This window comes from Hemicordylus capensis, chromosome 10 (assembly GCF_027244095.1).
Source record: "Hemicordylus capensis ecotype Gifberg chromosome 10, rHemCap1.1.pri, whole genome shotgun sequence".
Classification (NCBI taxonomy): Eukaryota; Metazoa; Chordata; class Lepidosauria; order Squamata; family Cordylidae; genus Hemicordylus; species Hemicordylus capensis.
The window spans coordinates 154,242-169,385 of NC_069666.1; the positions used below are offsets into that span (position 1 = coordinate 154,242).

Consider the following 15,144-nt stretch of genomic DNA (forward strand, 5'->3'; position numbering starts at 1 on the left):
TGCTGCCCCCCCCCCCCGAATGCAGACTCTCAGCTGGAGGAGCCAGCCGGGTGCTCAAGTCTTGGATGCCCCCTTTCAATATGTAGGGGTAGCAAATGTCTCTTGGCATTGGAGATTCTGGCCCCCAGAAACCGGGAAGAGCGGCTTTGCCTTGGGGACCTGAGCCCTGTGGGAGGGCAGGCTAGGTGCCACTGGTGGGCAGTGCCGTGGGAGCAAAGCCGCTTCCTGCTGTCTCTCTCCCTAGGCCAGAGGACCCTCCACCACCGGAGCGAAGCCTTGGACACAGTCATCCTCGTCAACCCAGATGAGCGGAGTGCCATCTCCCAGGTAATGCCCCAGGTCCCTGCCTGCCTGCTTGCGTGGCTGGAGAGCTGCCTGCCCAACCAGGGAGCCCCTACAAGGGGCACTTTGTGGTAGGAGCCCCACTGCCTGCTTCCTGCTGCCCACCCAGCCCTGCTGCCTATTGCAGCGTGTGAGTTATTCTGGCAAGTCGCAGGGGGAGGGGGAGCCTTGGGGTCACTGCCACACCCAGCCCGCTTCTCTGCCCCCTCTCCAGCCTCTCCCTCTGCTGGGGACCAGAGCTGGGATAGCCTTGCGCTTTTCTCTGTTCTCCAACTGAGCCTCCTTCAGACAGGAAGTTGAGCTTTCTTCCCTGCACTTCCATCTCTCCCAAGGCGAATCCCCAGCCCAGCTCACAAACACAGCCTGGTGCTCGGACATTCCTGCAAGGACAGAGCTTGTGAGCCAAGAGCTGAAAGCCCTGCTTTGTGCCAACAGGTCCGCTCCTTGGTGTGTGACCCTTCGGCACACAAACTGCTGATCCTGTGCGGGCAGAGCTCAGACCCGGAAGGAGACCTGATCCTGCAGGCTGGGACCTTCACCTACCAGAAGTTTGCTGACATTCTTGCAGATCCAGAGGTGAGACTTCCAGCCATAGAGCCACAGTAGTCAGCTTTGCAGGCTGCCTACAGGCTCTTCCCTCTTTCTAGCCGGAGCTGGAGCCTGAATCCAACACTTAGCTTGGGAAGCTCTCTGGCTGCCCTTTCTCCAGCACCCAGTAGCTCTATGTGCCATTGGGGGCCACCTCAAACGAGGCCTGTGACTAGCGCACGCCCAGGATCTTCACAGAGGTTCAGGATGTCTCTGCTGTCGACCCAATGCTATCAGCCAGGCGGTCCAGGGACCCTGGTCGGGCAGGGCTGGGATGTGGCAGCCCATGTCCCCCAAGGCCTCCTTTCAGATGACTGGGTTTCTCCACACACAGGACAGCTTTTTGACAGAATATTATATTATTTGTACATCTCTATCCATAAGAAAGAATCCTGGCTGTCAAGCTGTTGACTACGTATCTGACAACAGTACATAGATGGATTGGTTTTGTCCATGGTTCCAGGCCACAGCTAAATTTATGCAGGCTTGACTCATAGGAAGTTGCCTTCCGCCAGGTCAGACCCTTGGCTTATCCATTCCTGACCAGGGTTCCCTCTCACCGAGATTCCCAGATGTTGTTGACTACAACTCCCAGAATCCCCAAGCAAAAGCCACTGCAGCTGGGGGTTCTGGGAGTTGTAGTCAACAACATCTGGGAATCCCTGTGAGAGGGAACCCTTGTGAGGACTGGCACTGGCTCTCTGGGGTTTTGGGCAGAGAAGCCCAAGCTGGAGAACTCCACTATGGCTGTTCCCTGCCAACCCAAAAGACTCTGTGGATTTTCTCAGGAAGGTCTCAGGGTGTCTTTGATCCTGCCTTTGATTCTCTTGCAGGTTGCTCAGCTCCTCAGCAACACTGACCCACTTTCTAAGGCCTCCCTCACTGTGTCGTGCTTGGGAGGGGGTGACTGGAGCAGCCTTGGCCACCCCCGATTCCAGGAGCTTCTCAGTCTGAGACTGAACCCTGACCCGATCCTGCCAGAGATGGACGGGGTCTCCGAATTCACCGAGTATGTCTCCGAAACGGTGGATGTTCCGTCACCATTTGATCTCCTGGAGCCCCCAACTTCTGGGGGCTTCCTCAAGCTCTCCAAGCCCTGCTGCTACATTTTCCCAGGAGGGAGGGGGGATTCGGCTCTCTTTGCTGTCAATGGCTTCAACATCCTGGTGGACGGTGGCTCTGAGAAGAAGTCCTGTTTCTGGAAGCTGGTCCGCCACTTGGACAGGATTGACTCCATTCTCCTGACCCACATTGGAGCTGACAACCTGCCAGGGATCAATGGACTCCTGCAGAGGAAGATTGCAGAGCAGGACGAAGAGCAATCTCAAGGATCCACCAACTACAGCGACTGGATGAAGAATCTCATCTCCCCTGAACTTGGGGTAGTTTTTTTCAATGTCCCAGAGAAGCTCCGAATGCCAGAGTCCTCCATGAAGGTCAAAAGAAGCATTGAAGAAGCCAGCCTGACGCTGCAGCATCTCAGCAGGCTGGGCATGAAGCCAGAGCCCCTCTACCGTGTGGTCAGCAGCGCCATCGAGCCCATCACGTTATTCCACAAAATGGGGGTCGGAAAGCTGGATATGTACATCTTGAACCCGGTCAAGGAGAGCAAAGAGATGCAGTTCCTCATGCAGAAGTGGGCTGGCAACAGTAAGGCCAAGACAGGCATCATCCTTGCCAGCGGGAAAGAGGGGGAGATTTCTGTCCCCTACTTGACCTCCATCACAGCCTTGGTTGTGTGGCTCCCAGCAAGCCCCGCGGAAAAAATAGTCAGAGTTTTGTTTCCTGGGAATGCTCCACAAAATAAGATTCTGGAAGGTCTTGAGAAGCTCCGGCACCTGGATTTTCTGAAGTATCCAATAGCTACTCAGAAGGAACTAGCTTCTGGCATGCCCTCCCCTGCCCTGAAGCAGACCAAAATGAAACAAAGGACAGACAGTAAAGAGAGCCTGAAATCTTCCCCTAAGCCACCTGCAACAAAAGGAGCTGCTGAGGATGGTGCTAAGGAAACAAAGATGGAGGCAGCAAAAGACGCCAAACTGGAGAAAAAGGGGAAAGAGCACACGGAGAAGACTCCGGAGAAGCCCCTTAGAGCTGACAAGATCAGAACAGACTCCAGTGATGCCCTTAAAGCAGAGAAAAGAAAACTCACCAAAGATAAAGTTGGCAAGAAACACCTCAAGGAGAAAGTTTCTAAACTGGAGGAGAAAAGGGACAAGGAAAAGAAAGAGATCAAGAAAGAGAGGAAGGAGTTTAAGAAGGACGATGGAAAGAAAGAAGAGAGAAAAGAGTCCAAGAAAGAAGCCAAGCCAGAGTTGAAAAAGATGGCTAAGCCAGACCTGAAGCCTTTCACCCCTGAAGTAAGGAAAACTTTATACAAGGCAAAGCCCCCAGGCAGGATCAGAGCCGAGAAGGCCCGCAGCAGAGCTGACAAAGAGGCCCTGGCCGAACAGAAAGCGCCGCCTGGGCTCAAGAAGCCAGCCCCCCCACCGCCAGAGCCCCAGCAGAGGCATGTCCTGTCTTCGCCAGAAGACCTTACGAAGGACTTTGAGGAGCTGAAGTCTGAAGAGGAGGCGAGGCCTCTGCCAGGGCCTGCTTCTGTGGAGAGTGAGGCTGCCTTCAAGCGGGCCGAAGAGGAGCGTCCTTGCGACGGGGCCCCTTGGCAGGATGGCCTTGGATCAGGGGGACCCAGCAGCCCCAAGTCCCCTTCCCTAGCTGGGCCAGAGGTGGAAATGGTCAGAGGGGAGGAAGCACAGAAGGCGGCAGCTGGAAGGGGAGCGGAGGAGGAGAGGGCAGCCTTGGTGGAACCTCCCGGGAGAAGGGACTTTGAGGAGGACATTGCCAAGGCAGTAACAGAGTTTCCTGAAAAAAGGACAGGAGAGGAGAGAGCTCAGACCCCAGACCTCGTGCTCCAAGAGGAAGAACAGGATGCTGCTTCAGGAAAGAAATGGATGGGCACAACAGAAGACAGACCGACAGAAGTGAGAGAAGATGTGATAGAAAAGGCAGAGGTGGAAGGAATGGAAGAGCAATGCAGCAAGGTGGAAGATGGAGAGACAAAGAGAAGAGGGTATTCTCTGTCCCAGCAGCCCTGTGAAGAAAAGGGGAAAGAGCTCAAGGAAGAACGGGTGAGCCGAAGCAAAGCATCTGGAAAGTCAGCCGTGAAGGAGGAATCTTATCTCAGCAGCACAACTGTCCCTCCAGGAGAACACATCTCCTACATCCAAGACGAAACCATCCCTGGCTACTCAGAAACAGAACAGACCATCTCCGATGAGGAGATCCATGATGAACAGGAGGAGAGGATTCCACACCTCAAGTCAGACCTCGCCTCCTATGACATTTCTGTACCAGACCAGCCAGGCTCATTCGAAACCATCCATGGGATCCAGGCCACGGCAGCTGCTGGAATGACCAAAGACTATGCTGGCCAAGAGCCGGAAATCATCCTTGCCTATCCCACCAACATAGTGGCTGCTCCCTTGGCAGAAGAGGAGCACGTGTCCTCAGCCACATCCATCACCGAGTGCGACAAGCTGTCCTCATTCGCCACTTCCGTTGCAGAAGACCAGTCTGTTGCATCACTAACCGCTCCACAGACGGAGGAGACCGGCAAAAGTTCCTTACTCCTGGATACAGTAAACAGCATCCCTTCCTCTCGAACGGAGGCTACCCAAGGCCTAGACTATATGCCCTCTGCTGGCACCATCTCCCCTACGTCGTCGCTGGAGGAGGACAAAGGCTTTAAGTCTCCTCCTCCAGAGGATTTCCATGCAGTAACCGAAGGCGAGAGGAAATCTGAGACGTGCAAAAAGGGCTTACAGGAAGAGGAGGAGGTGGAGGTGGAGGAGGAGGAGGAAGAGGAGGAGGAGGACGAGACTCCAAACGTTGAGAGGCCTCAGAGAGCCAAAGGGCATTACGATGCCCCAATGTTTTCTCAGCCAGGGCTGCTAGGAGAGGGCTTAACTGAGGCAGCCTCAGAAGGAGCACCAGCAACCATGTTGCTCCTAGGCGAAGGGGAATCCCAGTCCCTTCAAGCAGATGCAGGCTCTGGCGAGGCTGAGGAACGCTGCATGAGCCCTGATGACAGCACAGTCAAGATGGCATCCCCCACCCAGTCAGGCCCCACTAGTGCTGGGCACACACCTTTCCACCAATCCCCTGTGGAGGAAAAATCGGACACTGTGGAGACAGAGCTGTTTGAAAAGGCAGCGGAGGCTCCTGCCAGGTGGCCCGGAGAAGAAGCACCCAGGGCTGCAGAAGGCAAGGCAGAAGAGGCTTCTGCTTTCCTTCGTCAGGACATGATGCCTGGCCCAGGAGGCATGGCCCCTCGGCTTGCAGAGTTCGGATTTCCTCAGAGTGAAAAGTGGAGCCAGCCCCTAGACCGAGAGGAAGAGCTCGCAATAAGCTTCTATCACAAGCAGGAAACGATTGACATTTCCGATCTCTACCCTCCCACCAAAGATGCCCTCCCAGAGTCCAAGAATGGCTCTCCATTGAAGGAAGTGGACACCACTGTGGGCTCTTCCCCAGAATGCTTAAAAAGTGCTGGGAGTGAGCTGTTCTCGGCTGCAGAAATACCTCCACCAAAAGGGTGGGAGACACTTGCAGAGAGACCTGAAGAGGACAAATCTTCACAAATACCAATACAAGATATTTCACCAGATGAAACAAACTTATTTTCTTTCACTAAATATATTCCTGGAAAGGAAAAATCTCCAGATGATTCCCCCAAAGGAGCATCACCAGAAGAGGAGAACACACAGCACTTCACAGAACACAACTTAGATCAAGAGGAAGTGCGCGCTTTTGCTCTCAAGCACATTTCTCCAGAACAAAGCAACATTTCACTGAGCCTTGGTGAAGAAACTCCTTTGCACTTGTTCACAGAAGACAGTTCTCAAACAGGTGCTAAATCTCTCTTTACAAAAGAGATCCCTGCTACAGAAAGCCCACGAGATTTGTTCACAGAGGAATCTTCTCCTGAAACAAAGCACCTGGTGTCCTCAGAGCAAAGCCCCTCCAAAAGCAAAAAACCGGAAGACACTTTTGTCAAGGAGGACTCACCCAGGCCCCAAACTTTCTCTGAGCAGGACCCATTGCAAGACACCCACAGTACCCTCATGCCTTCTGCAGACACCTGTCTGGAAAATACCAGCTTAGTTTCCATCACAGGAAAAGACCCCTTTGTGGAATCGTATCCAGTCCCTTTCCTCAAAGAAGTGGGTCTAGATAGGAAATCCTCCAGCTTAACAGAGCTTGGCCAAGTTCTGGACAGGGAGTCCTTGGAAGTCTCCTCGGGAGTGACAGGGCCTGGTGAGTTTCTGGAACAGGGAGACCATACGGCAGAGCCATCTCCGGAAATGGAAGACATTTACCTGAAAGACACAAACTATGACAAGAAGGTGTGGTTTCCAGAGGACGTGAAGGTTCCACCATGCAAAGAAAGACGACAGAAGTATGATAAGGAAAGGGGGGAATGCACATTCTTGGATGAAGAAGCAGAGGGCTATGAGAAGCGAGCTCTGCTTTCTGTAACTGAAGAGAGAGAAATGCTCCACTCTGTCGAGTCTGAAGGTTACATTTCTGGAGCAGCTGAGAAAGAAATCTGGGATACTGAAGACAGGTACTTCCAGGAAGAAACTGCCACTCAGAAGCAAGGGACATTTCCTGAGGATGGCTTCCGACTTGTGGATGAGAAGCCTGTGCCTCAGCACGTGAAGGAGAGAGCCACTGCCGAAGCCCAAGACGGTGCCCAAGAAGATGCTGAGCAGCGAGTACGAGATGAAAAGGAGCTTAACATGCCTGCCTTCATCAGCCCGGCTCCTCCTGAACTTGAGAGTGGGCTGAAATGTAGCCTTGAATGGGCCTCACCCCTTCCACACAAGGCCAAGATGGCCACTGCAATGGAAGGAAGTGAAGTGGATACACTGAGGCAAGATGATGAAAAAGTAGCCACAGAACTGTGTCCTGACTCTTCTGTGGGTGAAGCTTTGGCCACCTCTCCACAGCCTCCTGCATCTGCTGCTTCAGAGGAGAGCGAAGCAGCCTCACCAGAGCCGGAGAAGTCTTCTCCAGTAGACCAAAGCGAGGCCAGACTCCACGTGGGAGCCACAGAGGAGAGGCCAGACTCTGGTGCTCTACACAAAGGAATGCTCTACCACAGACAGACCCAGGAGGCAGCAGAGGGGCAACCTCTAGATGCTCATGATCGCTCGGATGAAAGCCAGAAGCAGAAGGCAGCCAGCACAGCTTCCCTGAGCCCACCAGGTCCCGACGAGGCAACACTGGAGGCAGAGGAGAGCAAATGCTCCCTCCCAGGACACGTTCTCACCGTCCACTCACCAGACACCATTCCTTTTGGACCAGTGGGGTCTCCTCCTTTGCAGGCCAGCCTCAGGGAGCCTTCCAGTCTCTTTGAGAAGGAAGAGAGAGAAGCAACACCGTACCCTCATGAGAAGAGTTTCCAGTATGCAGACATCTATGAGCATCTGGTGGCATCTGACGCTGGCCACTCTAGAAAGGATGCCATCTCCAGGGCAGGGAAAACACAAAGGTCCCAGAAGGAATCCCTCTACCCCATTTCCTCCAAGGAAGAAGAGTCCTGCCTCTACACTCCTACTGAGAAAGAGCTGTCTTCTCCAGCTTCCCCAAAGGAGCAGGCAGAAGCCTCCTTTGAGTATGCAGACGTTCACAAGGAGCAAGGCCACCCCCACACAGGAAAGCAGAGTGCGCCACGTGGCTTGGCACACCAGGGTGAAGAGGAGAAGGCAGCAGGCTCAACACTGGTCCTGCCAGGAGATCTGGGGAGTCCCCTGGCTGCTGCATCTTCCCTCGGAGACAAAGACTTCACCTCTCCTACTGACCTCATAGACCGGTTCAGTCAGGAAGAACCAGCTGTCTACACTGAAGCTCCACATCATCCAGATCCAAATATCAGCCAGCAGCCGAGATCTCCTTCTCCAAAGCCCTCCCAGTCCAAGGAGGCTTACTATGAGAAAGCTGGAGTAGAAGAGACCACCAGTGACTCAGAGTTAGAGAAAGGGGCCAAGGAGAAGTCGGAGAAAGAGTCCCAGCCCCCAGAATCCTCTCTAGCCACAGGGCCAGTCAGTGAGGAAGAGGCTGAACCATATGCAGACATTTCCCGGTGGGGGGAGGACTGCGCGTCTGAGCTGTGGCGAGAGGCTGGCCCTCCTCCAGGGGCACACGGGGCATTGCTGGGAGAGGAAGCAGCCCTCAGGGCGGATGGTGCTGGCAGCATCTGTGGCAGCCGCCCAGACTCAGAGTGCCAGAGGTGGGCTCCAGGCCTGCCCTCTCGGCCCCAGCGTGTGTCCATGGGAGAGAGCGTGGAGTCCAGGGCGCCAGCACCCTCCAAGGAAGGGCCTTCCTCTGGAGAGGAAGCTGAGCGGAGTGTGGAGGGCTGTGCTACGGGCTTCTGCTTCACAGCCTCTGCTAAAGAGAAGGACTGCCCCACCTTGGGCCCGGCACTTCTGAACAGAGGGCTGGACTGCTCTTCCTCTGGCTTTGAACTTTCTTCCCTAGAAAAGCACGAACCGTCGATTCTGTTCCGACACGAGGCCCATTTTCCACCCCACCTAAGGGACAAATCTCTCCCTTCAAGCCTGCTGGATCCCAATTCTTCAGAAAAGGACAGGGGGGATGAATACTTGGAGGTTTCCCAAAAGGCTACTAAAGCGGATTCCCCCTTCACAGGATTCTCACTGCCAGGTCTGTGTGGAGAGCGGAAGCTGTTCTCTGAGGAGCAGCCCCAGGAGGAGTCGCCCAGCAGTTCCGAGGGGACCTCCTCCAAGGCCTCCACCCCAGTGATGCAGGTGGCAGCAGCAGCAGCAGCAGCAGCCGGGGAGAGCTTCTACCCCCACACCCTCTCCGTCTCTTCGGGGGCAGCCGCTGCTGAGCCGGGGGCCCAGTGCTCAGGGGACATGTCCCCACTGCTTCCCAAAGGGTCTGCCAGAGCATTTTCAGGCGACAGCCGTCTGCTGCACACGAGCTCTCTGGCTGCCCAGCAACAGCCACGGAGCCTTGCGGAAGAAGAACGGGTGGCAACCGCTTCTCCTCCGGAACCCTTGGCAGCTCCTCCCCACTGGCAGCAGGAGGCAGCCACAGCCAACGGGCCCACAGAGGTGGGCGTCAGCCCTGCTCTCCAAGCAGTGCCACATATCTTTGAGAAAGCACATAGGAGTGCAGAGGAGGAGGAGGAGGAGGAGGAAGAGGAGGAGGAAGAGGAGGAGCAGGGGGAGGATTGTGAAAGGCAAAGCCATCCCTCTTCTCTCCTCACCCCTGACCACAGCTTTCCGCCCTTCTTTCCAGACACTCAGCAGGGCAGCCAAGGGGACCATGGTGATGCGTCCCATGAACTGGAGCCATGCTTAGGAGACACCTTGGAATACAGGCCGAAGGTCTCCTGTGAGTATAAACAGAGAAAGGGTGAACTCTCCCCGTCCTTCATCAACCCAAGTCCTCATGATTCATCTGAAGACAGTGACTTTTCCCAGGCTGAAGGGCATCCTTCCGTGAAGGGGCGGCCACACTCCGTTCCTGGTGGACACAAGCAAGCCGCTACCCTGGGGGAAGAAACTCCCCCCACTTCGGCCAGTGACTCTGGAACCTCCCAGTCCGACTCGGACGTGCCTCCGGAAACAGAGGAGTGCCCATCCATCACAGCCGATGCGGCCATGGACTCCGATGAAGAGGCCGACTTCCTCCCTGTGGACAAAGCCGTGGGCTGCTCTCATCACAGCAGCAGCAGCAGCAGCGCACGGTCTAGTCATGACCCTCAGCCCGTCTCCATGGTAGACCCTCACCCTCACCCACCACACCCAGATGTCTGCATGATGGACCCCGAGGTGCTGCTCAATGAACAGAACATGAACCGGACTGAAAAAATATCCAGGAGGGACCTAAAAGAGAAGAGCAAAGGGCTGCGGAAGCCCCTGGGCAAGCCCAAGCCCTCCTCCCCTGCCCGGAAGGCAGACAAGCGGGCCCCGCCGGCTCCCATGAAGCAGCAGCCCTCAGACCGGTCTGCAAAGCCAGCCCTGGCCAAGCGAGAGAAACCGCCCAGGCCCCACCTGGAGGAGAGGGACGAGGGCTTCCGAGGCAGCAAGAACCTCCCGAACGGCATCAAAGCCAGCCCAGGTAAGACGGGGAAGCGAGAGGAGGAATCTCCACGGAGGAAGGTTGTGGGGCTTGGGCGGAGAAGGCAGCCCTGCCAAGAGCGGGGCTCACTCCCATCGGGAAGTCCCTTCTGGGGGAGCACCTCTTCCTGCTGGGAAACAGGGCCGCTCGTGACATCCCCGGGAAGGGGGGCTTCGGGGCTTTCCAGGCCCAGCCGGGGCAGAGCAGAGGCCCTTCATTCCTGGCACAGCAGCAGCAGACAACAGGACAGGCCGGTGCCAAGGAGGCCCTCTCCTCCCCGTGCCTCCGGGCACCTCTGGGCCTGGGGATGTAGAGTAGACCCACATTTCCTTTGCACCTCTTGGTGTCCAGGAAGCTCTCTTTTGCCTGGGGGTGGGGGGCACGAAAGCCAAACCAGTGCAGGGTGCCCTCCGGGCGGGGGGGGGCATCTGGCCCTGCAGGCAGGAGAGTGTCCACTCTGCTGGGCAGTGAAGGTGTGCAGGGAGGCCTCTTCCTTGAAGAGCAACCCCCAACGCGGTCCCAGGGGCTCCCCCTTCACTGAGTGACCCCTTCTGGGATGCAGTCCACCGAGAGGGCGTTGCCACTGCCCAACCACTGGCGCCTCCTCGGGCACCTCTTCCCAGGGGGAGGCAGAGAGCGCCGCCAGTTATCCCCCCCCCACCCAGGGGGCATTTGGGAGCCCTTGGGACCCCCAGTTGGCACCCCTCTGTCTCCCTGGCTTGCAGCCGGGCAAGGCAGTAGCCAGCAGTGCGCCCCAGAGGCGGAAGGAGCCCACAGCAGCCACGCCAGGAGCAGCAGCCACGCCGATCGCGCTGGCTGAGCCGCCTCCCAGAGGAGTCCTCCTGGACCTTTCCTGCTGCACCAGCGATGCGGCCAGAGACTGAACTCGGGGCCCCCAGCATGCAAAGCAGTGCTCAGGGCCCTCCCCACGTGCTGGCGATGGGCCCAGGGCCACAGTGAGCTGCATGGCTGAGGGGAGAGCTGCAGTCCGGGCTGCCAGGGTCCTCGCCCACCGTTCGGCACTAGCCGGGCAAGCCCTCTGCGTCTGGCTCCATGGGGACAAGTAGCTGCGCCTGCCGGACTGCCTTGTGCTTGCGTGGGGTTGATGCTCCGGTGTGTCAGGTTTCTTCTGATGCTGAGCTGCCGGGTCTGGGAAAACTCATGTCCATCATCTGAAGGACCCGGCTGGGTGGTTGCAGCAGGAGATGGGTTGGGGGGAGATGCCCCCCCATACACACACATACCCCGCCGAGTTAGGCTGCTATGGTCTCCCCAACACGCCCCTCCCCCCGCTCTCTGCCCCACAGCACTCAGCAGTGGCAGCGGGGCCAAGAGCGGCTCGTCCGTGCCAGCAGGGCCTCCCGTCTACGTGGACTTGGCCTACATCCCCAACCACTGCAGCGGGAAGACAGCTGACCAGGAGTTCTTCAAGCGGGTGCGAGCGGCCTACTACGTGGTGAGCGGCAATGACCCTGCCAACGGGGAGCCCAGCCGGGCTGTCCTGGACGCACTGCTGGAGGGCAAGGCCCACTGGGGCCCGGAGAAGCTGCAGGTGAGCAGCGGGGGGGGGAGCGGGGCTCTGGCTCCTCAGCGGCTCACAGCCCTGGGCCCCCAGTCCAGTCCGGAGGAGAAGGAGGCCTAGGCTGGCTGCCAACCTCCAAGCCCTGAGCAAAGCTTCCCCGGAGGAGGAGGCCGCTCAGCAGCTGGGTGGGGGGGAGGCTCCCGCACGGAGCCCCCTGGAAGGCAGGGGCACCCCTGGACCACCGGGCCCCCCCCTCCTGGTGCTCCAGGCCTGCCGCCTTCTCGGCCTCACCCTGTGCTGTGTCCCCCCAGGTGACTCTCATCCCAACGCACGACACGGAGGTGACCCGTGAATGGTACCAACAGACGCACGAGAAGCAGCAGGAGCTGAGCATCATGGTCTTGGCCAGCAGCAGCACTGTGGTGATGCAGGACGAGTCCTTCCCGGCATGCAAGATTGAGTTCTGAGGCCACAGCCAGCAGCACCCGGCCATGGATCGCCTCCCCCCCCGCCCCGCCCCGCCATGCAGCCCTCGGCTCTTGCTCCGTCCAGCCACCGCCAGAGTCTCCTTCCCTCCGCAGCCACGGCCCCCACAGCCCCGCCAGCCACCTGCCATCGGTTCTTGTGGGCCAAGAGCCCAGGACGTGGCCTCTTGATGTGAGCAGCGGGGCAGGGGCCTGCTTGCCTGGTTTTCTGTTGTTGCTGCCGCCGCCGCCGCCGCCGCCATCATTGCTGTAGAATAACCCGGCTGCTTCGACCCCACCCGCGCACACTCCCCCGCCCCCCTCTTCCCACTCCCCTGGCTGCTCCTCCCCGATGGCCCAGGGTCAGGGTCAGCCCCACAGACCTCTCCACCTGACTCAGGCCGTGGGGCCACTCGGGTCGGTGGTGGAAGCAAGAGAGATGACGGGACACAGAAGGCACCGGCTACCCTGCCAGCAAAGCCAGGGCTCCGCCCCTCAAGGCCTGAAGGGCGAGGCGAGGACTGGACAACGCCCCCCCCGCCAAACTGGGGCCTCATTGGCCAGCCCTCCACAGCAGCCTCTTGCCCCAAGGTGGACGTGCCGCAGTCCCAGAAGGAAGCATCTGCAGCATTGCCAGGGGGCGGGTGGGTCTACTGAGGGGACCCGCCCAACACAAGGTCCCACATCGCTGAAGGCGACCGAAACAGGGCTGGGAGGCACATTCGTGGTAGCGGGGAGTGGGGGTGTGTGTGTGGCGATGCCTGTTCACTGAGGCCAGAGGGCCCAAGTCAGGCGCCTGTTGCGGGCGGCTGGCTCCCCACCCCGCCCCAGAGGTTGCCAGTCTCCCAACTCCTGCCGCAAGCGCCAGGGGCCCAAGGAAGCCCTTTCTCCTTCCTGCAGGGCAGTGCTGGGCAGGGAGGGCAGGGGAAGAGTCCAGCACAGGATTTGGAGGCCGCGGATCATGGCAACGCCACTCCTGGCAGACTTGGGGGAAGCCCCGCTCACCCGCTGATCATGGCCCGGAGCAAGCCCTCTCGCCCTGCCCCAGCGGCTTCAGAACCTGCTCGGGAGGACGCGCCGGGTGTGGGGCAGGGAGGGCGCTGGAGGGGCTCCTTTTCTGGCTAGTGTCTAATTTATTTATTTATTTTTTGCTTTGCTGTGGAGTGTGTGTGTGCGCGCACGCAGGCAGATTTTCTTTTGACCACCCTTTGGCCTGTGTGCACTAACATGGCACTGTCGGCTTCTGGTCTTCAGGGCACTCCAGGTCCTAAATGCTGCCGTGAAAAACAACTCCCTGAGCCCCGGCAACAAGGTCAGGCATTGGGCTAGGCGGGCTCCGTCCACTCGGTCATGGACAAGGGGGCAGTGCAAGCCCACGGGCCACTCTCCTGTTGCCTTGCTCTTTGCAAGGGCATCAGACTTGCCCCGTTCCGGGGTGCCTGCAAGCTGCACGCATTCAGCCCAGGCAGAAGGGGGAAGGCATCGGGGCGCTGGGAGCCAGGCCTAGACAAACCCACCTATGAATGTGTCTCTGTCTCAAAACTTGAAGCTAGGAGCAGGGGGGTCTGGGAGCCCCCTCACTCCTTCTGGGAAGAAGGTACAGGGGAGGCACTTTGCCCCCCCCCGCCCCCATATGCTGCAGTCCTGCTGCTCTGACATCCTTGCCCAATTATTTCTCTGTTTCTCCACAGCCTGAGATTCTTTCCAACATTTTTGTAGTTTTGAAGCAGGCTTCAGCAACTTCTCTCCTTTTAATGGCAAACTTGTAAAAAGTTAAAAAAAAGGAAGCCACCCTGTTCTTTCTAACCACGCCCCCCCCCCAAGCCCAGCCAGAGGCCACAATAGGCTGTTTGGACCCCAGCAGCCCAGGAAACCAACAAAAGGAACAACCCTTAAAACCCTGCTTTTGCTTGTTCTTGCATGTGGTCAACAACTGCGCAATGACACCTGCACATCAAAGGTCCAGAAGTCTTTTGAAGCGTGACCAAGGACCGAGGCCACCTCTTCGAGACTGTTCCAAGAGGGCAGCCGCGGGGCTGGCTTCCTCCTGCTGATTGTCATACAAGCAGAGCCCAGCCCCCCCCCCGCCCCAGCCTTTTTGGCTGCCTTCTGTACAATTCGACTGAGTTCCTCCTCCGCCTCCTCCTCTCCAGCCCCATGCCTGTGCGCATTGCTCTGTACTTCTGATGATTGTAAAGGGAGAGGCCTGCACTAACCAATAAAGCCACATCGACTGCGAACCTGCCGGGCTCCTCTCCTCTTTCCGCTGCCCTCCGCAGCACCACGCACAGCAAGACCCCCCCTCCGGCTGGGCTGGGCGGGCGGGCGGGCGGGCAGGGAGTGGGCTGCGTTCGGGTGCCAGAGCAACACTCGAGGGACGGGTTCCCTGGGCAGCAGCCCCTCAGCATCCTGGCAGAAGGGAGGCACGGGCTGCGGGGCCTCCACCTCTCTTCAAGGGGGCCTTTCCAGAGCGGGAGCCTGCCCTCCCCACTTCAGGGCCAAGAGCACGTCTCGGGTTAGGGTTAGGAGGCCAGGCCAGGCTGCTGCTGGTGTGCAGCTGGAGGCTTTGGCAGTGAGTGTCTGTTGAGTGAGTGCTGGAGGAGAAAAAGGCCCCGCCAGCCGCCAGCCCCCTTGGTCGTCTCACAGAGAGTGCATGGGGGTGGGCAGGAAGAAAGCCCCTCCGCCCCCATGGGGCTGTGCCTTGGGCAGCAGAGGAGCAGCAAGACCCCCCTCCGGGTGAAGAAGCCCTTTGCAGGCTGCTTGGGCTCTCCCCCACTGGCCCGGCCCCCCTTCGAAGCACCAGCCCAAGGCCAAGCTGTGTGCCCATGCCGCCTAGGCAAGTTGCCTCTCCCTCTCCAGCAAGAGGGGCAGCTGAAACGGGTGTGCACACAGCCCCCTGGGCCTTCCCTCCCAGCTCTGCACCGCTCTGGTTCCCTGGTTTGCATTGGGAGGGGCAGCGGCAGGAAGACCTTCCCCTCGGGGGCGGGACGCGGCCGCAGCTCAGGGGCAGAGCACCTGCTTGGCTGCAGAAGGTCCCGGCTTCACTCCCCGGCAGCCTCCCCAAGGAGGGCGGGA

At 58.5% G+C, this 15,144-nt stretch overlaps 1 protein-coding gene across 2 annotated transcripts in view; it reads left to right on the top strand.

The window, feature by feature from the left end:
- The window catches only part of MAP1A (microtubule associated protein 1A), a 33,691-nt gene extending 19,382 nt beyond the window's left edge, over positions 1-14,309 (top strand). For both annotated transcript variants that reach the window (XM_053272793.1, XM_053272794.1), the window contains 5 exons: positions 245-327; positions 778-918; positions 1,764-10,083; positions 11,391-11,635; positions 11,917-14,309. In XM_053272793.1, the coding sequence (XP_053128768.1) occupies positions 245-327; positions 778-918; positions 1,764-10,083; positions 11,391-11,635; positions 11,917-12,072 (8,945 nt within the window). In that variant the 3' untranslated portion in view covers positions 12,073-14,309. The remainder of the gene's footprint in view (positions 1-244; positions 328-777; positions 919-1,763; positions 10,084-11,390; positions 11,636-11,916) is intronic.
- The last annotated feature ends 835 nt before the right edge of the window (positions 14,310-15,144 follow it).